The sequence below is a fragment of the Coccinella septempunctata genome, chromosome 3, assembly GCF_907165205.1.
Source record: "Coccinella septempunctata chromosome 3, icCocSept1.1, whole genome shotgun sequence".
NCBI lineage: Eukaryota > Metazoa > Arthropoda > Insecta > Coleoptera > Coccinellidae > Coccinella > Coccinella septempunctata.
In genome coordinates, this window is record NC_058191.1 from 3,648,225 (window position 1) to 3,669,558 (window position 21,334).

At 35.3% G+C, this 21,334-nt stretch overlaps 1 protein-coding gene across 3 annotated transcripts in view; it reads right to left on the bottom strand.

The window, feature by feature from the left end:
- The window catches only part of LOC123309021 (apoptosis-stimulating of p53 protein 2), a 334,262-nt gene that overhangs the window by 234,576 nt on the left and 78,352 nt on the right, over positions 1-21,334 (bottom strand). Inside the window, exon 1 of one of the 3 annotated variants that reach the window (XM_044891867.1) lies at positions 6,053-6,227. The exons of the other annotated variants lie outside the window; for them this stretch is intronic. Within the exon in view, the coding sequence (XP_044747802.1) occupies positions 6,053-6,065 (13 nt within the window). The 5' untranslated portion in view covers positions 6,066-6,227. Of the gene's footprint in view, positions 1-6,052; positions 6,228-21,334 lie in introns of those variants that run through there. 3 annotated transcript variants of the gene reach the window in all.

Consider the following 21,334-nt stretch of genomic DNA (forward strand, 5'->3'; position numbering starts at 1 on the left):
GCATGGAGAATTAAACTCTAGAACAGGTCGAGCAGTTCAAATACTTGGGAAGCTTCATAAACTAGGGCTAACCTAAACTCAAGTAACGAGGACCCAACTTAGATGGAGAGGCCACATTCTGAGGATGGAAGACACATACTCCCCAAAATAGCTCTGTATGGCGAATTGAGCCAGGAACCAGGAAACCAGGAGGCCAGTATAAGCGTTTTAAGGATACACTACATCAATCCCTAAAATCAGTTAATGCCCAACATAACTGGGAACAACTAGCGTTTGACAGGTCACAGTGGAGGTCTTTGGTCCACAGTTATAATGGAGACTCGAGAAGAATACGGCAGCGGCCAGATTTGGTTGGGTGACTATCCATACCCGGAGTGAGGTAGGATCTGTAGGTCACAGTTAGGTCTCTTCATTCGCAGGAGGGCACACAGTCGCAATTAACCCTAAGAAATTATAAGTCTGTTCTTTTTTTTTGTTTTTTGTGAATTTATTCCCGGTAACGAGATACAACAATGAATTAACGAATGAATTCTGCGTCGAATATAGGATCGAGAGTGTTACAAGTAAATTATATTTCAACTTTGAAACATCGTTGGAAAAGTGAGTCCAAAATTTTACACAATGGTTCAATACTTTCCCTAAGCTAACAATACAGCAATAGTATAGAAGAGATAAAAAATCAACTAATTAATTTCATTCTACATTGAGAGCGAATTACATCTCATTCAAATTTTAATGACATATGTGGTTTTCTAGGATATATCATGAGAAATGTAGTCCATTGGGAATTTGACTGAATGAAGGAAATGCTTTCCGAACGTTGGGAAAGAAACTAGTAACTTTTTCTTCTTCCTAAAGAGTGCCTTCCCACTTTCAATACAACACACAAAACAATGATCGAAATAAATTGGATATTTTTTAGAACTGAAAGATATGGCCAGAAAATTTGAAAAACAATCTATGAAATTGAAGGAAAATAGAAACAACTTCAAGAGCAATGGAAGAAACAGCAGTGATACGAAAATAGAAAGAATTAGATTTTACAGAATAACCTAATAATCGAAAAGAAGTGTGAAAACAACTGGATGCTAAAAGAAATGAAATGAAGAGGAATGTTGAAAAACAAATTGAACCATTAGATAAAGAGCTGAATGGAGAAAATTTTTGTACATCAGAAACAATCAATTTAGGGAACAATAACGAATCGAAATACCATGGATAAAATAATAAGATGAAGAAGAAAGATATGGAAGTAATGGAAACAATACAAGAAACAGAAAATGCAAGAATACCATCCAAAAAGTTAGAGAAGAAGAAGATCAGATTGGAGAAGAGATAGAGAAAAAAATAGAAAAAACATATAAGTTTCAAGAAAAAAGACTTAGGCCTCGACTTAGGCCAATAGTGAATGCAGTTTTGAAATTCAAAATGTTCATTCCTGAAATCTTCAATTTTAGGAATAAAAAATATTTGAATTTCGGGTATTTTGTTTTGAGTTGTTAGTATTAGTAATTAGAAGACATTTGTGTTAATTTGTAAGCAATTAAATATATATATATATATATATCATAAATACTTGGAACTCGACTTGGAATTAGAAAATTTTCGATGGTGTGGAAACATCAGAAAAATTGATATTTTTTCATGAAGTCAGCTGAATTGAAAAATATAATATAATATTAACAAGAAAGACTTCTCGAATAAAATAAATTCCTTTTGTAGTTAAATGTTGTGCATTTGGTTTGATCAGATCATAATTATAGTATATTCGTCCTTTTTCGAACGCTGTAAGTAATGTGATCCAAAAAAAATCCTTATATAATAGTATTTTGAATGAGGTAAATTGGAAAAGTGTATTTGAATAACCAAAAACTTCATGACTTGTAGTAACATATACACAGATACTCAACAACTATGTAAAAATACTTACATACCCGCACTCATTATTCTAACGACTCAAGCACATACCTGAAAAAAAAAATTAATCAGTGAAAACAATTCTGATAATCAAAAGTCACATTTCAATAAATACGATATTTACATGTAATGAAGAACAGAACTAGGCGTGATCATGTGGGCGGTCTAGGAAATTAAGCATTTTCTTTTCTTTCTATCTATTCCATTATACCTACTTAGTGCTTTTAATGGTTGGTGCAAATCATCAGAATAAATCATTCAAACAAAAATTGTATACAACATTCAAGATAGAAGGGGTATCACCCTCTGAATTGGAATTCACTGAAATTTCGAATATAGGACTGAAAATTCCAAAGAGTACCGTCTAAAGCGCAGGGGTAAGTACACGTTGATTTGAACGATAAAGTGCCTGTTCCGATATTGCCTCACCTTTGAAAACACCCACACTCTTTTCATTTATTTACCGTTCCTGGATACATTCACGCGATAACAGATTTCTGAGCACCTATCGATTATTATGAGAAATCAATCAATCAAAAGTGTTTTTTCTTTATTTTATATTCCCGTAAGAACGGATGCATATGCTCGAATAATTCCAGTTAAACCGCTGCAGTATTTACAGTTCCGTTGAATGGGCCGAAGAAATGATTGTTCCAATTAGATTCCATTATTCAAAACACTCACTAATGAATTCATTATCAATTATTCTAGCTGAATAGGACACTTCAATCCATATGATTATAGTCAAGGTGTTACCAGCTCTACAAGGGTTTAATGGTTGCAATCCTGTTATGGTATGAATTCCTCGAAAGAATGCAAGAAATTACTATAATTATATTCGAATGATGAAAATGTTACTTCCAACATCGTTATTAATATTAATGAGTGGCATAGGTAGATTTTACTGAAAATGACATTTATGATGACGAGATCATGTCAGAATATGCTTTCCTAGGCAATTCGTAATCTCATGGTACGTGAGGTGATTGTCGATCAACAGTAAAGATTTAGAATTAGATGAAGAGACAAATTATTGAATGGCGCTGAACATCTAATTATTCAAGATTTTTACAGACTCCATGTCACTGGTGGTACTTTGTACGTGAAAAAAGGCGGACGATAGAAGCAAACTGGTTTTATTCAACAAAAAACAGATACTACAGGTTTCCGATGATGCATTTAAGTCTCCAAATAAATTAATCGTACTTATCATATTCGCTGTTAATAATGATTTGCCTTTGGTTTTCATCTATATCTTCCCAGATATAGAATAATGTCCCATAAAATGAGCGAATAAAATGAAATCAGTGCGAAAGCCACTTAGTATAGTTATTTTTGTTATCAAGCAGTCTACTAAGACTTCTTCATGATAACAAACACTTAGAACCGTAAGATTAATGGCAGTTTAAACCAAAAATTAGAGTTTATACTGTGGTTAACGATAATTCATATCAAACATAGTTAATCTATCAAGGATAGTTTGAACTATCGATGGGTTTAAACCTTCGTCAGGGTAGATTTTAACTATCCAGAAGAGATAAAACCCTATATATTTTATGAAATTAGAAACCTGCTTTCATAAAGTTGTTGCAGTTTCTTGTTTGTTTTGATTGAACACATTTCGGTTAGGTTTGGCTTTTCCCAGTATTATCTCATTATTGTACTCTCATTGTGGACTAGTGGTCATATCATAAATGGAGCGTATTAAATATTTGAAAAGAATTAAACAAAATTCGTTGTTTCTACATTTAATTCCGATAAATGCAGACATTTGCATCAACCATATATTACATATAACCGAGCATATAACTCATGTTCTATTGTATATTGTTGAATTTTATGCTATTCATTTTTTATAAATAAATAACCAACAATTTTGGCAACTGCGCAGGTTAAGGATATCTCTCCTTATTTTCTACTCGATCTTAACATGAAAGTTTAAACCGAGGTTTAAACCATGGAATAACATTAATCTGAGATTTCGTAAACTGAAGTCAAACTACCATTAATCTTAATGTCCTTAGACGCATACTTTATATATATTTATTTCTGTCTTCTCTTCTTGTCTTTATTGACAAAATGAGTGTAAAATATCACATGTTGCACGTCCTAACAAGAAAATAATGACATCTCATAGAAAAAGGATGTTCTCATTCATCGTGAACATCATCATTTACTTCTTTGAATACCCTGTGTATTTGTTATTTTAGAGTTTTGATTCTAGCAAATTATTTGATTTGCCCCTTTTTGGAAAAATCGTGATCAAAATAAGTTCTGTCCTTCTGCCTGTAAATAATCTAACTTCCAAAAGGAAATAGCTCAGAACTTGAAAGTTTCAGGTTGATTGAGCTGAGTCCGTTGATTCGACCAATTGTCAATTTCTTTTCGCAATACTGAAAATAATACAATAGCTATTTATGTAATGAGTTACGAAATGCCTGATTTTGTGTGAGACAAAAGCTCACAAGTTACACAAAATTGCATTTCTCAACGCAATACATACAAAGCTTTTTTTACATTTTTAATAGAGTAATTTTCATAAAGTAACAATAGATATAGAATACTTTTGACAATAATTGTCAAAGCATAAATCGAGTCTCTTGCCTGCTAACACTTCATGTCAGTTTGACATTTTGTAAATAAATAAGCCAGAACGCACGGTTTTTATTTACTTTTACAAAATAGGTGATTCAAGTTCTGAAGAGCAGTCAAGCGATGTTGAAGTGGCAGAGCAGGTAATGCTCTTTCAGCAGTTAACAACAAAAAGTTTATGACAGTTTACGGTTTATAACTTTGTGTGAAGAGAAGAGGATAAAACCGAGAATAAAACATTAGTAAAATCTGAAAGAATCTACATTATGGACGCTTTACTCAATGTTAAGATCGGAACTAAATCTAAAATCACTTCCCAAATAACAGCCAGTGAGAGCCATAAAACAAGTTTATCGTCTGGAATCAATTTGAAATTTTAACAATTGCAATAATTGTGCTGTCAATATTTATAATGATAAATATATAATTCATCTTGTGTTATAACAGTTAAAAAAAATGGACTTTTTTTCTTCCCTTATTGTTAAATTAATCTTTCGTCCCTAGTTTCATAATATTTTACTTCATGGAACTGTCGGTGGAACTAGTGTAAAATAAGACGTTTTATTACGTCTACCAGTTCTTAAAAGTGTCACTTTATATGTCAAAATTTGAAAAATCAAATTTCATTGAAATCTAATTGACAAATAAGAAATGAGGATACGAAGTAATTTCAGGAATAATTCTGATTAATTTCATTGGAGTCGTATCACTACTGGGAATTCAAATATAGATTGCAGCGACATGGTGATGACAGTTCGAAGTAAAAAGTTAATGCAGTCATTGTCATTTTTGAAGGGGATTTTGAGGTTTTCTTCAAATAAATCTTTTTTTCTCAGTTTATAGTTATTTTCTCTCAATTTTGAAGATTCGTTGTCGAAACTGGTTTCAAGTGTGTTAATTAGTATCAATTTTAGGTCAATAAATGTAATGAAGTATTAGTATGTATGAAAAAAATTCTGACACTGTTCTGAATCAGCTGATAAAAAGCAGCAATTGTTTTTTGAATCCGAACTTCTTGGCTCTTCACAAGATCAAAATAGAAGGAAGTTGATTATATGGAGAGCCATAACTATGATTTCTTGCCTTCTTCTTATATACAATGGATAAAATTGGAACATTGATGCTAATCAAAGATGACATCACAAGAAAGTCTCAATCGAAGATTGGCTCAAAGGATTCAAATTATGAAAACTTCACTAAGCTTTCCCCGTTGACGAGATAGATTGAGATATTTTCAACACATTCAGATATAGGTATTTTTTATGAAAACTCTTATTGAAACATCAAAATATTCTTCGTTCCTCGATGTAAACAAACAAAAGTGCATTTACTTTTTATTTACGAAAATGGACACCAGGGGGCGTATCGCTTGTTTGAAATTCCTAATAAACAAATTATCAAAAAAAGTCGCAGATGTCACTGAAAGTTGGCATGAAACTTCAAAATATTATTAAGCATCCTTAGTTTCGATAGTGTTGGGAAAATGAACATAGAAATATTTTAGACTTGATGAAAGGTTGAAATTTGCAATGTTATTTTTTACCTATCGACAACATCGTGAGTAGATGCAATGAAATCGCCTACTCGGATCTCAAAATTCTCCAGAAAATATTCGAGAGCTGAAAAAAAACTTCACTCTTTCATTCATTGTCAATCAAAAACGTTGGCAAAATCGAACACGACGTCTGTAACAACTTCGCACAGCGGTAGAAAGGAACACTATACGAGTATACAGGTGAATAGATTTCATTCGACTAGCGTGTATTCTTCAAGTTCAGCAAGTATTAATTTGATTACATATTTCAGTCGGAATGATGATAAGGCTTCCTTCGGATCTTACTGTCGCTTTGAACGCCTACCTAATTTGATATCGGATTTTATTCGAAGCCTATCTTCTTAGGTAAATATTGGCGTAAGTGAAAACGGAGCTGATACGACTGTTAATTGAGCAATTATTTTGCAAGGTTTGCTTGAAGACGATACGAGCAAGTTTGTAAATAGAAGCGGAGAGAGGAGTTCATTCAATATGCAGCATACGAAATAAAAGCAACGACATTATAGAGTTAGCAGGTTCTTCTTAGGCTGTTAGCATTTTTTTTCAATAATTGTGGCATACTTTTCTCACCATTATTTTCGACCAGTTTTCATTCGTAGCTACAATTGCGAGGAACTTGTTTTTAGGGATATTTGTACACCATGATGCTAGAACACAAGCGCTCACATGGAAAATGGAAAGAAATGAAGAGACCAACACAATTGCCAGGAAAGGAGCATAAATTCCTTCATTGGGTTGACACCTCTCTATGATATAGAAGAATGAACCTACAAGAAAGAATTTCAGGAGATGGAAAACACCCAAACAGAAACACACCAGAGGAGTTTTCTGGATCATTCCAAAAAGTTCATCTGGAACGTCAACACTGCGAGATCTAAGAAGTGTCTGCATCTTAACCAAGAATCAAGAATATTGAACTCTTACAGCGGAATTGCTATAGCAGGAAGTAACTTATGAGAACTGTTCTAGCTGAAACCGAACACCGAAGATTCTGTGAAGAGTAGACACGGATCACCGTGAAACCATCCCAGATACTGGAAGTGATTGGTTATCTGTAAACCCTGTTTCAATGAAAATGGTATACATATATAATTTCATTAACTGACGATAACATTTAAGGATTTCGAAATTTCATTGTAATCGTTCGTGAAATGTAGAAGATATTAAGATATAAGCAATTTTCGAATATCATAACGTATTTAAGATTTCTCATTATAAATCAAGAAAAAAAAGATATTAAGGTTTGAGTGACGTCATGTTGAATGACTTGCAAGGGCAGAACTTTTTTGTCTATAAACGTAATTCATATCTGGTATAGTTTAGAAGACAGTACAGGTGAGTATCGAATTTGTAAGCACCCTGTATAAGGGTCGTCATATCATTTAATGCCAATCATAACTGGGAACAACTAGCATTAGACAGGTCACAGTGGAGGTCTTTGGTACACAGTTATAATGGAGACTCGAGAAGGATACAGCGGCGTCCAGATCTGGTTGGTGACTATCCATGCCCGGAGTGTGGTAGGATATGTAGGTCACGGTTGGGTCTCTACAGTCACAGGAGAGCACACAGTCGCAATTAGCCCTGAAAAATTATAAGTCTGTTCGCACCTTTTTTTTTTTTCTTTTTTCTCTTTTTCCTTTCTTTTTCTTTTCTTTTTGTTTTCTCCCTTTTTCGTCTTTTTGTAGATTCATTCCCGGCAACGGGATACAGCAATGAATGAATGAACTGTCTACAGTTTTATAAAATACCACAATTGGCAAAAATTTGGCCTCTCCACCAGTTTCCTATATTTGAAAAAAAAAACAGTCCAAAACATCTATGATCTCATAATCGATACCTTTTTTCATGATTTTGATTGTTTTTCGCGAGGTTTTTTCGTTTCTGTCGGCATAAAGTTCATCTCATTATTTTAGTCCTTATCGGATATTTTATCTCGTCATCTTATCCACTCAAAGTCTTCATGAGGAGTAGATCAATGCATGCATGAATGAGTTGTCTTTGGTGAATTTTATGAACGAGATGTCATTTTAATATTTATGCGAAATATTGACAATAGATATGTGATGTTGTAGAATGCCAAATTTTTTAGTTCGAATAATTATCATTTTCATGATAATTCCTCATGATTTTTCCACTCAGTTAAAAGCAAGGTTAAAAGTACTGTTTCAGTGATTTTTGTTGTCTCATTTTTTTATATATTCTTGTTAGTTTATACAGTTTGAGTCGAACATATTATATATTTCAACGGTAGATTCTTGACGTCTAAAGAAATACTTTCCTGATAAAAAGATATAGCCATTTTAAGTTTTCATAATAAGATGTGGAACCACTGGAAAAACGAAATTTATTTGCAGAATAACTAGCTAAGTCTGGGACACTACACATCTGTGGGTCCTTTAAAAAAAATGCATACGGTCAAAGTACCAATTGTTCGAATTTAACAGATATTTTTTATTTTTGAATAGCGAATTACTCGAAAACGGCGCATTATACGAGAAAATGTGTAGAATACTTTTATTTGAAAAAACGTTGAAATATTCATTAAGTAGCGTGCAACGTAATTTTAAGAGTTGGGTTTTTGAATTTTTGGTATTTTTATGGTAGGCAATGGTCATAATGACAAAACTGAAAGACGTGTATTCGAACAAGATTAATGAAATAAATGAAAAACTATATTCCGAAATTCATTTCATTCGATGAAACCGTTTGTGAGATAGACCTCAAAATAAAAATTTTCAATAGTTTTTCAAGAGCTTGTATCTTTCAAACCGAGACGTGTCAAAAAAAATGGTGGAGCAAAAAAGTGTTTTTTTTTCATCTATATAATCTGCTGTCAAAATATTTGTACGAGTCAAACACTTACCCTGTATATTACCTAACATTTAAAATGGCTTGTCTGTATATGTCGCAGAAATTATGAAATATGGAAATAGTTGAGCGTGCACTTACCCTTTGGCGAGTAATTCTAATATGTAGTGCAAAAAAACAAATAAATTGTGGTGAATTTGACTCCTAGTTAAAAAATAAAGAATTAATAGTCAGAAAAGAAAATATTGAACAATATATAACTAAATGAATAAATACATGGGTGCATTTTGAATCGATTGCATATAATAAAGTATCTCTCATTTTACAAATAAAATGCGGACATAGGAAGATTCCGAGCATTCTGAAGCACTCCTATGATCCTATGAACCTTTCCGTGTATATGCATTCCACAAGCTTCAACCAAATATGCTTCAAAGCGTTATGAGCTTTAGACCCTGGAGTTCCGCATAAAGAATTCGGGTATCTATTTGAATTATTCCATGCGAAAAATGAAACGTTTCCATACAATTTCGAATTCAAATGGGATATTTTACCGCTAGGCTGAATAAATGGATATATTTTCAGCGGTATCGACTGAAATGATTATTAAAAACTCCGTTCAGTCTGGAAGTGAATCGCTTTCTCAGTATAATATTTATCTTGAATTGTCCGTACAGATCAATGGAATAATATCTGGAGTTGAAGTCGGCTGATATTTTTAATATTGTCTGAATTTAGTCTGACTTGATAGATTTGATTTTAGAGGAGTCTCAATGCTCGTAAATGTGGAATCTCGTATAGATCATGGTATTTTGTTTTTATTATATTGATTACAATCGTCTTCATTACCTGGTATAAGTTATTATCGATATGTGTAATTTTATTTTAATACAAATATAAAAAAACTTTTAGTGAACAAGTGAACCTGAAATGTTGAATATACAAAATATACTGAACAGTCTAATCAGCTCTTGGAGACAAAACGGGAGGAGGAGAGTCATTCACAGATTCCATGGAGAAACTGATAGAGAAAGTCGCAAACTGCAAATATCGTTCAACTTTTTTGAAACCTTCACTCTTCCAGGATTTTTTGATAAAGTTTTATCTGATACAGGTTGTTATACAATGTGGTTGCGATACGTCATGTTGAATATCTTGTTGCTTCTGATCCTGAAATTCTGCTTCACAATACCCATCGATAACGAAATGACAGGTAAAATAGTGGAAGAGTACTAACTCTTGATATCAGTTTATTAAATGCTGAAAATGCCTACCATTCACTTCCATGCCGTAATATAAGTTTTACTGAAAACGTCAATTACTCAAGATTCATTAATGATCCGAGTTCGCAAATCATCCAGTGACTCAGGCTGGGTAGCGTTAATCTTGGATTTCAGGTGACCCCATAGAAAAAAGTCCAGTGGAGCCAGATCAGGTGATCTGGGTGGCCACTGAATATGTTCCCTCCTTCAAACCCAGGCGTGAGGAAAATTTTCATCTAGGAACTGACGCACGGGTTGAACGAAATGAAGTTGTGCGCCATCCTGTTACAAAATGATCGTTTGATGGTCTTCTGCATTTTCCAATACTTGCAAGTGGGCTGGATAAATAGTGTTCTCCAGTAGATCTAGATAAATATGGCCAGTGAGATTTTCGGGTATGAAAAAGAGCCGATTATGTGATGTCCATGAATACCCGCCCAAACATTTAATTTTTGGGGAAGCTGAGTATGATTCTCACGAAATAATCTTGGACTTTTATCTGACCAATACCGATAGTTATGCCGGTTTAAAATGCCGTTAAATTGAAATCGTCCGAAAAACACATATCGAACATGTAGTTTTGATTATCTTCAATGATCGGGATCATCCTCATTCAGTTGCTGAACCAATAGTACCTTATAAGGATGGAATTTATGTTGTTTAAGGATTTTAATGATTTTTGTGCGTGAAACATTAGATACATCTGACAATTCTAGTAACTAAAGGTGGGATTCATTGCCACATGACCTAAGATAGACTTGTTCCTCGCTTCGTCTCTTTCATGCACCCTCTTTTTGATTCCGACTGAACCAGTAGCATCAAATTATCTATTCATTCATCATTCATTGCTGTATCCCGTTACCGGGAATAAATCAACAAAATGACAAAAAAAATAAATATGCCAACAGATTTATAATTTATTAGGGCTAATTGCGACTGTGTGCCCTCCTGTGACTAAAGAGACCCAACCGTGACATACAGATCCTTCCACACTCCGGGCATGGATAGTCACCAACCAGATCTGTCCGCCGCTGTATCCTTCTCTAGTCTCCATTATAACTGTGTATCAAGGATCTCCACTGTGACCTGTCTAACGCTAGTTGTTCCCAGTTATGTTTGGCATTAACTGATTTTAGAGATTGATGTAGTATATCCTACTGGCCTCCTGGTTTCCGGACTCCCTCTGTGAATTCGCCATACAGAGCTATCTTGGGGAGTCTTGTGTCTTGCATCCTCAGAATGTTACCGCTCCATCTGAGTCGGGCCCTCGTTACTTGAGTCTCAATTGTTGTACAACTCGCGCATTGCAAGACTTCTGCAACCAGCTGATTTGCATTATCTGTCGTAGATAACGTTGTTGCGTTTGTTCAAGCTGTTTAATATGTCGCCTGTAGGGCGTTGAGCTTTTACTTCCGTAAAGAAGCGTTGGGAAGACCACTGCTTTGTAAACAGCTGTCTTGGTCTTCAGATTTAGGTCGTGATTTTGAAACACTCTGTCCTTCAGCTTCCAGAATGGCTGTGATGCCGAATTGATACGGTTTTGTCTGTTCATGTCTAGGTTAGCCCTAGTAATTATGAAGCTTCCCAAGTATTTGAACTGCTCGACCTGTTCTAAAGTTTCATCCTCCAGGCTGATATCTGTTTGAAGGCTTTCTGGCGGACTTACCAGGATTTTGGTTTTGTCGATATTGAGTCTAAGGCCTAAAGCTTCGATATATGTTTAAAGGTGTCCAACATTATCTGTAGATACTCTGAGCTGCTAGCGATAAGTGCGCAGTCGTCTGCATATTGAAGTTCCGTGATAAACTTTGTACGGGTTTTTGCTCTGAGGCGCTTCAGTTTAAATAGGCCTCCATCAAATCTAAATCTCATTCCAACTCCTCTTACAGGCATACTCATGTCAGCAATTATCGAGACGGCTATGGCGAAAATATTGAACAGTAAAGGCCCTAACACGCCGCCTTGTTTTATTCCAGAGTTGGTGAAGAAATGGTCGGTTGTAGAGCCATTATGGTGTATTATAGCGGTGTTGTTGGTATAAAGGCTTTTACACACTGCTAAAAAATTTCGGGTATTCCAAGGTGTCTAATGATTTTCAATAGCGCTCTCCGATTCATCGAGTCGAAGGCCTTACTTAAATCGATGTAAGCTGTATATATCCTTGATTGTTGTTCATGGGCCTTCTCTTGCAGCTGTCGCAGTGTAAAAATTGTGTCCACTGTACCTCGATTTGGTCGAAAGCTGCACTGGAATTCAGGTAATAGCTTTTTTAAGAGTGGAATCAGACGATTAGCCATAATCTTCGAGATAATTTTACCGGCCACACTAAGCAACTCCAAATGTAACCAGCGAATGCACTTTTTTTAACTATTTCGTTCGTTAAATAATGCCACTGTTGTTCGCACAGAGTCGTCATTTCTGAAAAATAATTTCATCATTTCTACCCTCTCTTTTTCGGAACACACTATTTTAGTTGTACTAAAAATCTTCAATCACTTTGACACACTTGTTACGTTCTTAAAAATTCACTATGGACTAAGGTGAATCAAAAACATGTTTCGTCTACTTTTTTGGAAAACAACAACTACTAAATATCGATTCTTGATGAAAATCCATAATCAAACTCAAAACAATTTATATGATTTTCACAAAAATTAGCTTTTAATCCACGATACGTGTTACGTCTCGTGTTACGTGGTGTTTTCAGGTGGGTGAATGTACTTTAAGGCTCCTGAAGACGCTATTGTGATAGTGAAACCAATATCGTGGTTTAAAATCTCATTTTTTCGAAAATCATATAATCTGTTCAAGTTCAACTATATATCTTTCAGACAGAGTCCGGCTCTGAAAATAAAAATATTTTTCTTTGACTACAGTTATCGATTTCTCATTGGAGGTATGCAAGTCAAAGAACCACCTCGCGTATGAGTGCTATATCTTACGAGAATCCAGTTAAAATTCTTGTTGATTCGGTTGGGTAAATGATCGGGCCCCAGGCCTTGGAAACTCGATCTTGGAAAGATATCCTTATATCGAACAGGCCTCATCTTATTCAGTGCCGGCATGAAACTCCAGACCCGATAATCAGTTGGTAATTTTCTATTTGTGATCGTTGCATTATTAGGAAATTGTCTTTCAGACAATCAGTAAGATCGCTTTAGGTTTCGTCATGGCTCTGTGTATTTGTGAATATTGGGGAATTTGTTCTTTGAGCACCATGGTATTCAGCAGCAACGGAAGACTTATGAGAACTACTTACAGAATGGAGACGTTTTCGATTGGTCACTTAGCTTGGTTTCCCGTTTCCTCTTATTATACGTAGAATCGACTGAAGCCGAGACTGAAGCAATAAAAAATATAGATTGTGATTTGAAAATCTTAAGATTTGATGAATTCGATCTGTCCAACTTGATCATTTTCTCATAAACACCTTGTACATTCCTGCCCCAAACAGCAAACAGTGCTATATTGGGCGGAACATTGTGGTTTTCGTAAGTTACCTTCTGATCAAACAGTTCGAAATGAATGTTATCTCAAATTTTTCGTTGATAACTATTTAGGTACCTATTGAAGGTATAGGCTAGGTTAAGGATATGTTTCAGACAACTACCCTCTTTTTATACGAAGAATCGACTGAAACAATAGAAAATATAGATTGTAATTTGAAAATTAGGAGTTTCAATCAATTCGATTTGGCCAACTTGATGATTTTCTCATGAACACCCTGTACATTTCTGCTCCGAAGAGAAAAAAGCGTTATAATACGAAAGAATCAAAATTGAAAAGGGTGAGGAAAAAACCTCTCCTGAAAAAACCATACGAAAAGTATGGCCCTAACTTTTCACCGAGCTTTTCACCATGTTTTTCATAAGAATCGTTGTAGTCATGAATCGTTGAGTTTTTGCCAAACGTATGGCAGGTGAAATTGCTATCAAATAAGCTATTCAACGATGTAAAGATTTACTGGATGTGCTATTTGAAATAAGAAGGTGTTAGGTCTAAAAATATTTCAGGGAAATGGTCCTTTGTCGAAAACTCCCTATGAAAATTTTCAATAAACGTCTAATAGTCCATGGCGCTTAATCACCTTCGTATGGTTTAAAAAAGCATTATAACCATGAAATTTGTCGGAAAATGTGGCCGACGTGAAAAAAGTGCACAGATAAATTATGACTATTGGGGTATTTAGAAATCAGAATATGATATAAAAACTGGTTAGCTTCCCTCATCAGGGTGATATCGTGTTTCAGTACATTATATGTGCAATTTCAATTATTGGATCAAGTTTTACTCATCGCATGATTTCTGAATGGTTTTATTTTTTTATCGGCACTCAACTTCATAATAGAGAATATCAAAAATATCGTTTGAAATAATTCCCTTTAGTTTGGATGATTGTTATTGATTTATTATGGAAACAATTCAAATTGAAATCAGTAATATCGACAATGGTTTCCATCAAAATTAGTTTTTCGGTATAATGAATATTGTCACCATGAAATGATTGATTCAGAACAACAATTGATGCAGATCGAAATCGGCTGCGCTCAATATAATTTGACCTTCAAGACAATACCGTAAAAAATTCTTATTGGCTCAGCACTTTTTGATAGTGAAAATCTTTTTGTTTAATAATTTCAAGGCTGTCAAGATGAAACGCGAGAGTTTGAGGATGAGTGCAACCATCCGTCCCTTCTAAGTGTTTCAGAATAATATTTGGAAATATACAATTATTGTATTATTACTCAACCATGAAACAAAGAGATTGAGAGTCTCCCATACAAAAACTGTGCAAGATAAGATCTTTAGTTCCAAAGGAGATTGTCTTCAAAATCAATGGATTTAGAGAAAAACACTAAATTCCATTCAGTCTTATTTGAGCAAGAGTCAATTTTGAATTGTGAAATATTATCGTTCTTCTCATAAAATGTGATTTCGCCTTTGGAAGTAAGATTTATTAGGAACATAATATTACCATCCACTAAAAACCCATTTTTTATAATTCTGCAAGGGTTTTCTTATCGTTGATTTGTATGCCATATTTTTGAACTGAAAAAACTGAGGAATGGCCCTTTTATATCCTTCACATGATACACAAAACCACGCACAAATCCAAAAAAAAAAAAATTAGAGTAATCAACACATCCATGAAAAACATTCCTTAGGCTTTAGAGTATACTCTCAGCTATAGCTTAGGTTTCTACAGCTGTGTTTGCTCTATAAATGCAACTATAAAAGGCATGCTAATTTCTTCTTTTTAACGTTCTGTTCTACTGTTCTTAAAGTTCCATCAAAGAAGGCCCCCGCAATCCGCCCATGACTGATAGCACACCACATTCCAATTTCATGAGAATTAAGTGGAACCCCAAAGATTGATAGGCAATCTACAATATTGGGAAGCTCGATCCTGAAGTCGATGAAATATTCTCATCTTCCACTCGCTTTCGATTTTGTCCCCAATTCTGAAGTAGGATTCAATAATAAATGCTCTTTGCACGTCGGTAAAAACCGGTAGAAACCATTTTCAGGTATAATTTCCTGATAATTCCAATACAGCAACAATACAGCTTAGGTACTTGGAAAATTGTACATCAGATGCTAAGAATTGCGTTTAAACACAGAATACCTTCAAAATTCCAAAACCTACTTGACGACGAATTTTTTTGAACGGACAATTCATTAAGGATGATTTTTTTGTTTCATTAATAAGGTTAAGTTTGACGGCTCAATTCATTTCAAATGAAGAGTGATGGAATGCAAAATTTTAAATTTGTTTTATTTTATGTAGGTTACTTATTCATCAGAATACCTTCAAAATTCCAAAATCTACTTGACGACGAATTTTTTTGAATGGACAATTCATTAAGGATGATTTTTTTGTTTCAATAATTAAGGTTAAGTTTGACGGCCCAATTTATTTCAAATGAAGAGTGATGGAATGCAAAATTTTAAATTTGTTTTATTTTATGTAGGTTACCTATTCATCTATATGGTAATCTGAAAAACACTGGCGATTCAGTGGTCAAACCATCTATGAATCGGGTTCCCATTCAATATTCTACGCCGAACATGAAAATTCAATTGGACGAAAACAGCAATAAAAATTCGAATCTAAATTCACACAGAAATTTAAGAACCTATTGTTCGTGGTAAAGTCATTCTTATAAACAGTCACGTGGCTTTCATTGGCAGCAGCATGAGATCATTCGAAGCGAAGCGAATTACCCGATGAATTATTCAAGATGGATGAATATAAAGAATCATATACCTCAATTACACTCAGCCACTGCCACTGCCACTCGCGCTGCCGGAAATATTTCCCGAAATACTTCTGCGGCAGTATCCAAGGCAGTATTTACACTCTGCTTCATCATTTCTCTCGCGGCCAAGTTTCGGCAATGACGGACGAAGAGATAATTGCAGCCTTATAGGTTGAAAAACATCATCTGCTCCTGATCCAGACTTAATGGACTGGATTTTCCTCCTCAGAAGTGGTCGGAATGTGGCCATAAGTGATTTTTTTTTCGCCTTCAATTCCTCAATTGGAATATCCCCCATATTCTGACTGATCCTTTTCCAGGCGTCGTGAACCTTATGTTTGATTTTATGGGCTTTGTCGCTTTTATCCCATATCACCCTTTCACCTTCTATGAGTTCTAATAGCATAATGATTTTTTCATTGTTCCACTCTGTCGTGGACATTTTTCCCAATAATATTGATTTGATATATTATATTGATTATTTTCGAAACCCTTCGCCGCTTACGTTGAGAGCAGCAACCCGGTTGAATGTAAACACGTACTGCCGCTCGCACTGCCGGTCCTTTGACTTCCGCACGAAAAACCGCCAATTTAGGGAGCGTAGGGCAGCGCGAGTGGCAGCGGCAGGAGCAGGAGAAGTGTAGTGATTACATTCTCATGCTGCCCACTTCCCTGCTCACTTCCCTGCTCTTTGCGGCTGAGTGTAATCGAGGTATGGGAAGTGGGCAGCATGAGAATGTAATCACTACACTTCTCCTGCTCCTGCCGCTGCCACTCGCGCTGCCCTACGCTCCCTAAATTGGCGGTTTTTCGTGCGGAAGTCAAAGGACCGGCAGTGCGAGCGGCAGTACGTGTTTACATTCAACGATTCAACCGGGTTGCTGCTCTCAACGTAAGCGGCGAAGGGTTTCGAAAATAATCAATATAATATATCAAATCAATATTATTGGGAAAAATGTCCACGACAGAGTGGAACAATGAAAAAATCATTATGCTATTAGAACTCATAGAAGGTGAAAGGGTGATATGGGATAAAAGCGACAAAGCCCATAAAATCAAACATAAGGTTCACGACGCCTGGAAAAGGATCAGTCGGAATATGGGGGAAATTCCAATTGAGGAATTGAAGGCGAAAAAAAAATCACCGAAACCGAATAAAGTTGATAGTCGATAATGAAAAAATTAGACTAAAATTAAGGAGTTATGCATTAATATCAGTTTTTCCTTGAATTGTAAATACCAAGTTTTGTTCCACCCATATTCAAAATGGCATTCAGGTGGCAGAAAACTGCACGGTTAATAAAACCAAATAAATTTTTCTCGACCGCTGCAGTAGAATCAGAATATACAGCACTCCTCAATACCCCCCCATTCTTAGACCTTTCTAAGGAAGAAGTAATGAAAAGAACTAGACAAGACAGGGATGAAAAGTTGAAAGATGTGAAAACGGTGGAAGAAAAACAAATAAAGCTTAATATGCTGAAGTACTGCCGAAACTTGGCCGCGAGAGAAATAATGGAGCAGAGTGTAAATACTCACTGCCTTCGATACTGCCGCAGAAGTATTTCGGGAAATATTTCCGGCAGCGCGAGTGGCAGTGGCAGTGGCTGAGTGTAATTGAGGTAATAAAATAAGCGTCTTCTAAATTGGTTACCCAGGGTTACAGTCAAAGAATCAAGAAAATGTGGCCTGAGTTTCTATCAACCCATAATGGCAAATACGGGGTCAAATACATAGTGTCGAAAATATAGAAAGAACAAATATATTTTATTCTCAATGGGTTGAAAAAATCTTCAGATATACCGTGAAATATTAGCCATAATTACACAATAAATTAATTAAATCAACGATACCCTCAATAGTCTTCTGACCAGTCTTTAGTTATTCCTAGATACCTATTATATCAATTACAAGCCTGATTAATGCGAAAAGTGTGTCCATTAGTACCTATATCCGAGGAAAATTTCTTGACACACAGTTGAATTTGAATTCGAAGTTAATTTCAGCCTATAGGTTTGTTTTCCTTGAAAACAGTTATTTTCTGCAAGAAACCTCATTGGTCAAGAATTAATTGTTCAGTGCTGTAGTATGAATGAGTCTGGATGCTAAAGGACACAGTGCTTCAGAATCACGACCTCAATCTGAAGACCAAGACAGCGGAAGCGAAAGCTGAACGCCCTACAGACGACATGTTTAACAGGTTGAACAAACGCAACAACGTCATCTAAGACAAATAATGCACATCAGATGGTTCCACAAAGTTTCGAATGCAGAAGTCTTGCAGCGCGCGAGTTGTACAATTGAGACTCAAGTAACGAGAGCCCGACTCAGATGGAGCGGTCACATTCTGAGGATGCAAGACGCAAGACTCCCCAAAATAGCTCTGTATGGCGAATTCACAGAGGGAGCTCGGAAACCAGGAGGCCCGTATAAGCGGTTTAAGGATATACTACATCAATCCCTAAAATCAGTCAATGCCAATCAAAATTGGGAACAACTAGCGTTAGACAGGTCACAGTGGAGGTCTTTGGTCCACAGTTATAATGGAGACTCGAGAAGGATACAGCGACGGCCAGATCTGGTTGGTGACTACTGAGGTGACTACCCATGCTCGGAGTTTGGAAGGATCTATACTCGGATCTATAGGTCACGGTTGGGTCTCTTCAGTCAAATGAGAGCACACAGTCGCAATTATTTCTAAGAAAAAAATTTTTTTTGTTTTTTTTTAGATTTATTCCTGGTAACGGGATACAGCAATGAATGAATGAGTACAAATGTTTCTAGCGAACCACAATTTGGGGTTGGCTTTTCTACCCCTTGCAATTCTAGGGAAGTACCACCCAAACGTTTTTCAATTGCCTTCTTGCTCCCATAGAAGGTGTACTCAATTTCAGTGCTGGCAGTTATCTGGTTTCTGAGAAAAAAATTTAAAATTGCTTTTCCGGTGCTATCTTTAGCGAGCTGTTCTTAAGCAAGGCGGCTTGAAAAAATTATATGAACACACTTTTTGACAAGGAATTACCCCTTAAATATTTATCTCCACCCTGTGTAATTTGCATTGATCGACTTGCAATAATATAGTGGTTTTGTTTGTTTTCAATACAAAAACAATATAACACTGTTTTCAAATTTATTTCATGGCAAACAGTGATGATCACTTTTCAGTTCAAAATGTAGAAAAACTTTGCAGGTTCACTCTGTATATCAAAAGTTCCTTTTAATTATTCTTTTATATGATATCCGTTCGGGGCATGTAGGAAGATGCATTCACCTTATGCTACAGCAACTACCTGGTAGACTTAATTGGCTGAAGAACAGGTGACTATTGAAAGAACTCGAAAACGATGACCCGTATGATGTTGATAAACACCTTTTTTCGGTGTCAGTTGCAACTTTGGGTATCATTATGGCGAGCATTATGGCTAATTGTGTAGTTGACATCAGTCGATGCAGTCTGAAGTGAGTGAAAATGGTCCAGACATTTTCGTGAAATTAGCAATGGAAGGAGATGTTTATTTAGGGCGTATGCGGGCGTGCCGTGTGGAAGAGACATATACAGGGTGTTACCCTCGGTGTTACCTAATAAGTGTGGAAGTTTTTAGGAGGTGATTCCCTATGAAAGGGCATTTCTGAAAAACATTTCTTATTTGAGGTGTTGGAGACTTAAAGGAATCACATTTTGTTGGCATATATTCTACCAATGAAATTCTATTATGATCTTTTAAAGGGGTGTAGAATGATACACAAGTTAAGAAGTTTAAGAGAGAAACGCTTGTCCGCTATATATAAAATCGATGAAGACCTTTTCACAGTGGTCCCTATTGCTCTTCAGAAATATCACATTTTTGGAAGAGATTCAGCGCAAATTGAAAAAACGACTTTTGGGCAGGATAATATGGCACTAGCAAAAAGAATGCAAAAAATATTGTCATTGACTGATAGAGAGCTTTGTGCGTTATTCAATTCGATGAATACCTATCTATTGACTACAATATGCATCTCCATACCACTTTAGATGAAGGAGCTTTTTGAAAACGTTCATACTGTTATGAAAGCGACTATTGTCTTTTATTCTTTGTTTCATCGCATAAATGAATAAAACAAATTAAGAAAATGCACCAAAACAAGTTTTTTCGCGAATAAGTTGGCAATCAGGATGTGGAACAAAGTCATATGAAAATCAATATCATACCAATCATTCGAAAGTGAAGGTATAAGGTACACAGGAGGGTACACATCATTATCTTCTAATATTGAATTGATGTGGCTGATACTTGATGAAAATCCATAACTGAATTAAAAACAGAATTATATGATTTTCACTGTTCAACAGCGACACAGTTCAACTTCACCATTCACTTGAAGATGCTGCTGCTAACAACTCTTGTTAGTGAAAATCGTAATTCTGTTTTTAATTGTCTTCTATATTCCTCCTTCAAGTCCTTCCAATTCGATGATTTCGAAACATATAGAAACTAGATATAGCTCAGCATAACAATACTACAGACAGACAGATGTTTATGTTCTGTGCTACATACATATCGCATCGCACAGTGCAGAATTCATGAAGGATTTCGATAAATATTAATAAGACTAAAGAATATTCTGTTAACAATCTCATTATCGTAGAATAATGAAGTCAGTAGGCGTATTATTGGTCATCAAATAGCAATGTAGACATATCATTAAGTTCGGTTTGACAATAATCAAATTTAAATGCCATCATGAACAGAGAAACTAACCATGTTGCTAATTTATGTCATTGCTCTGGAAAAATTGAATTATTATTAGATGAACAATTTTCTAAAAGGAATGTGTAGTTTTTCTGCTCGGAGTTCTGTAACTACGTCATAATCCAGAATTTAATTTCTCACATAACTGAGTGAAAAACTGATATTTTGGTGATTGACAGAGTCATAAGTGTATGAAAATTAAAT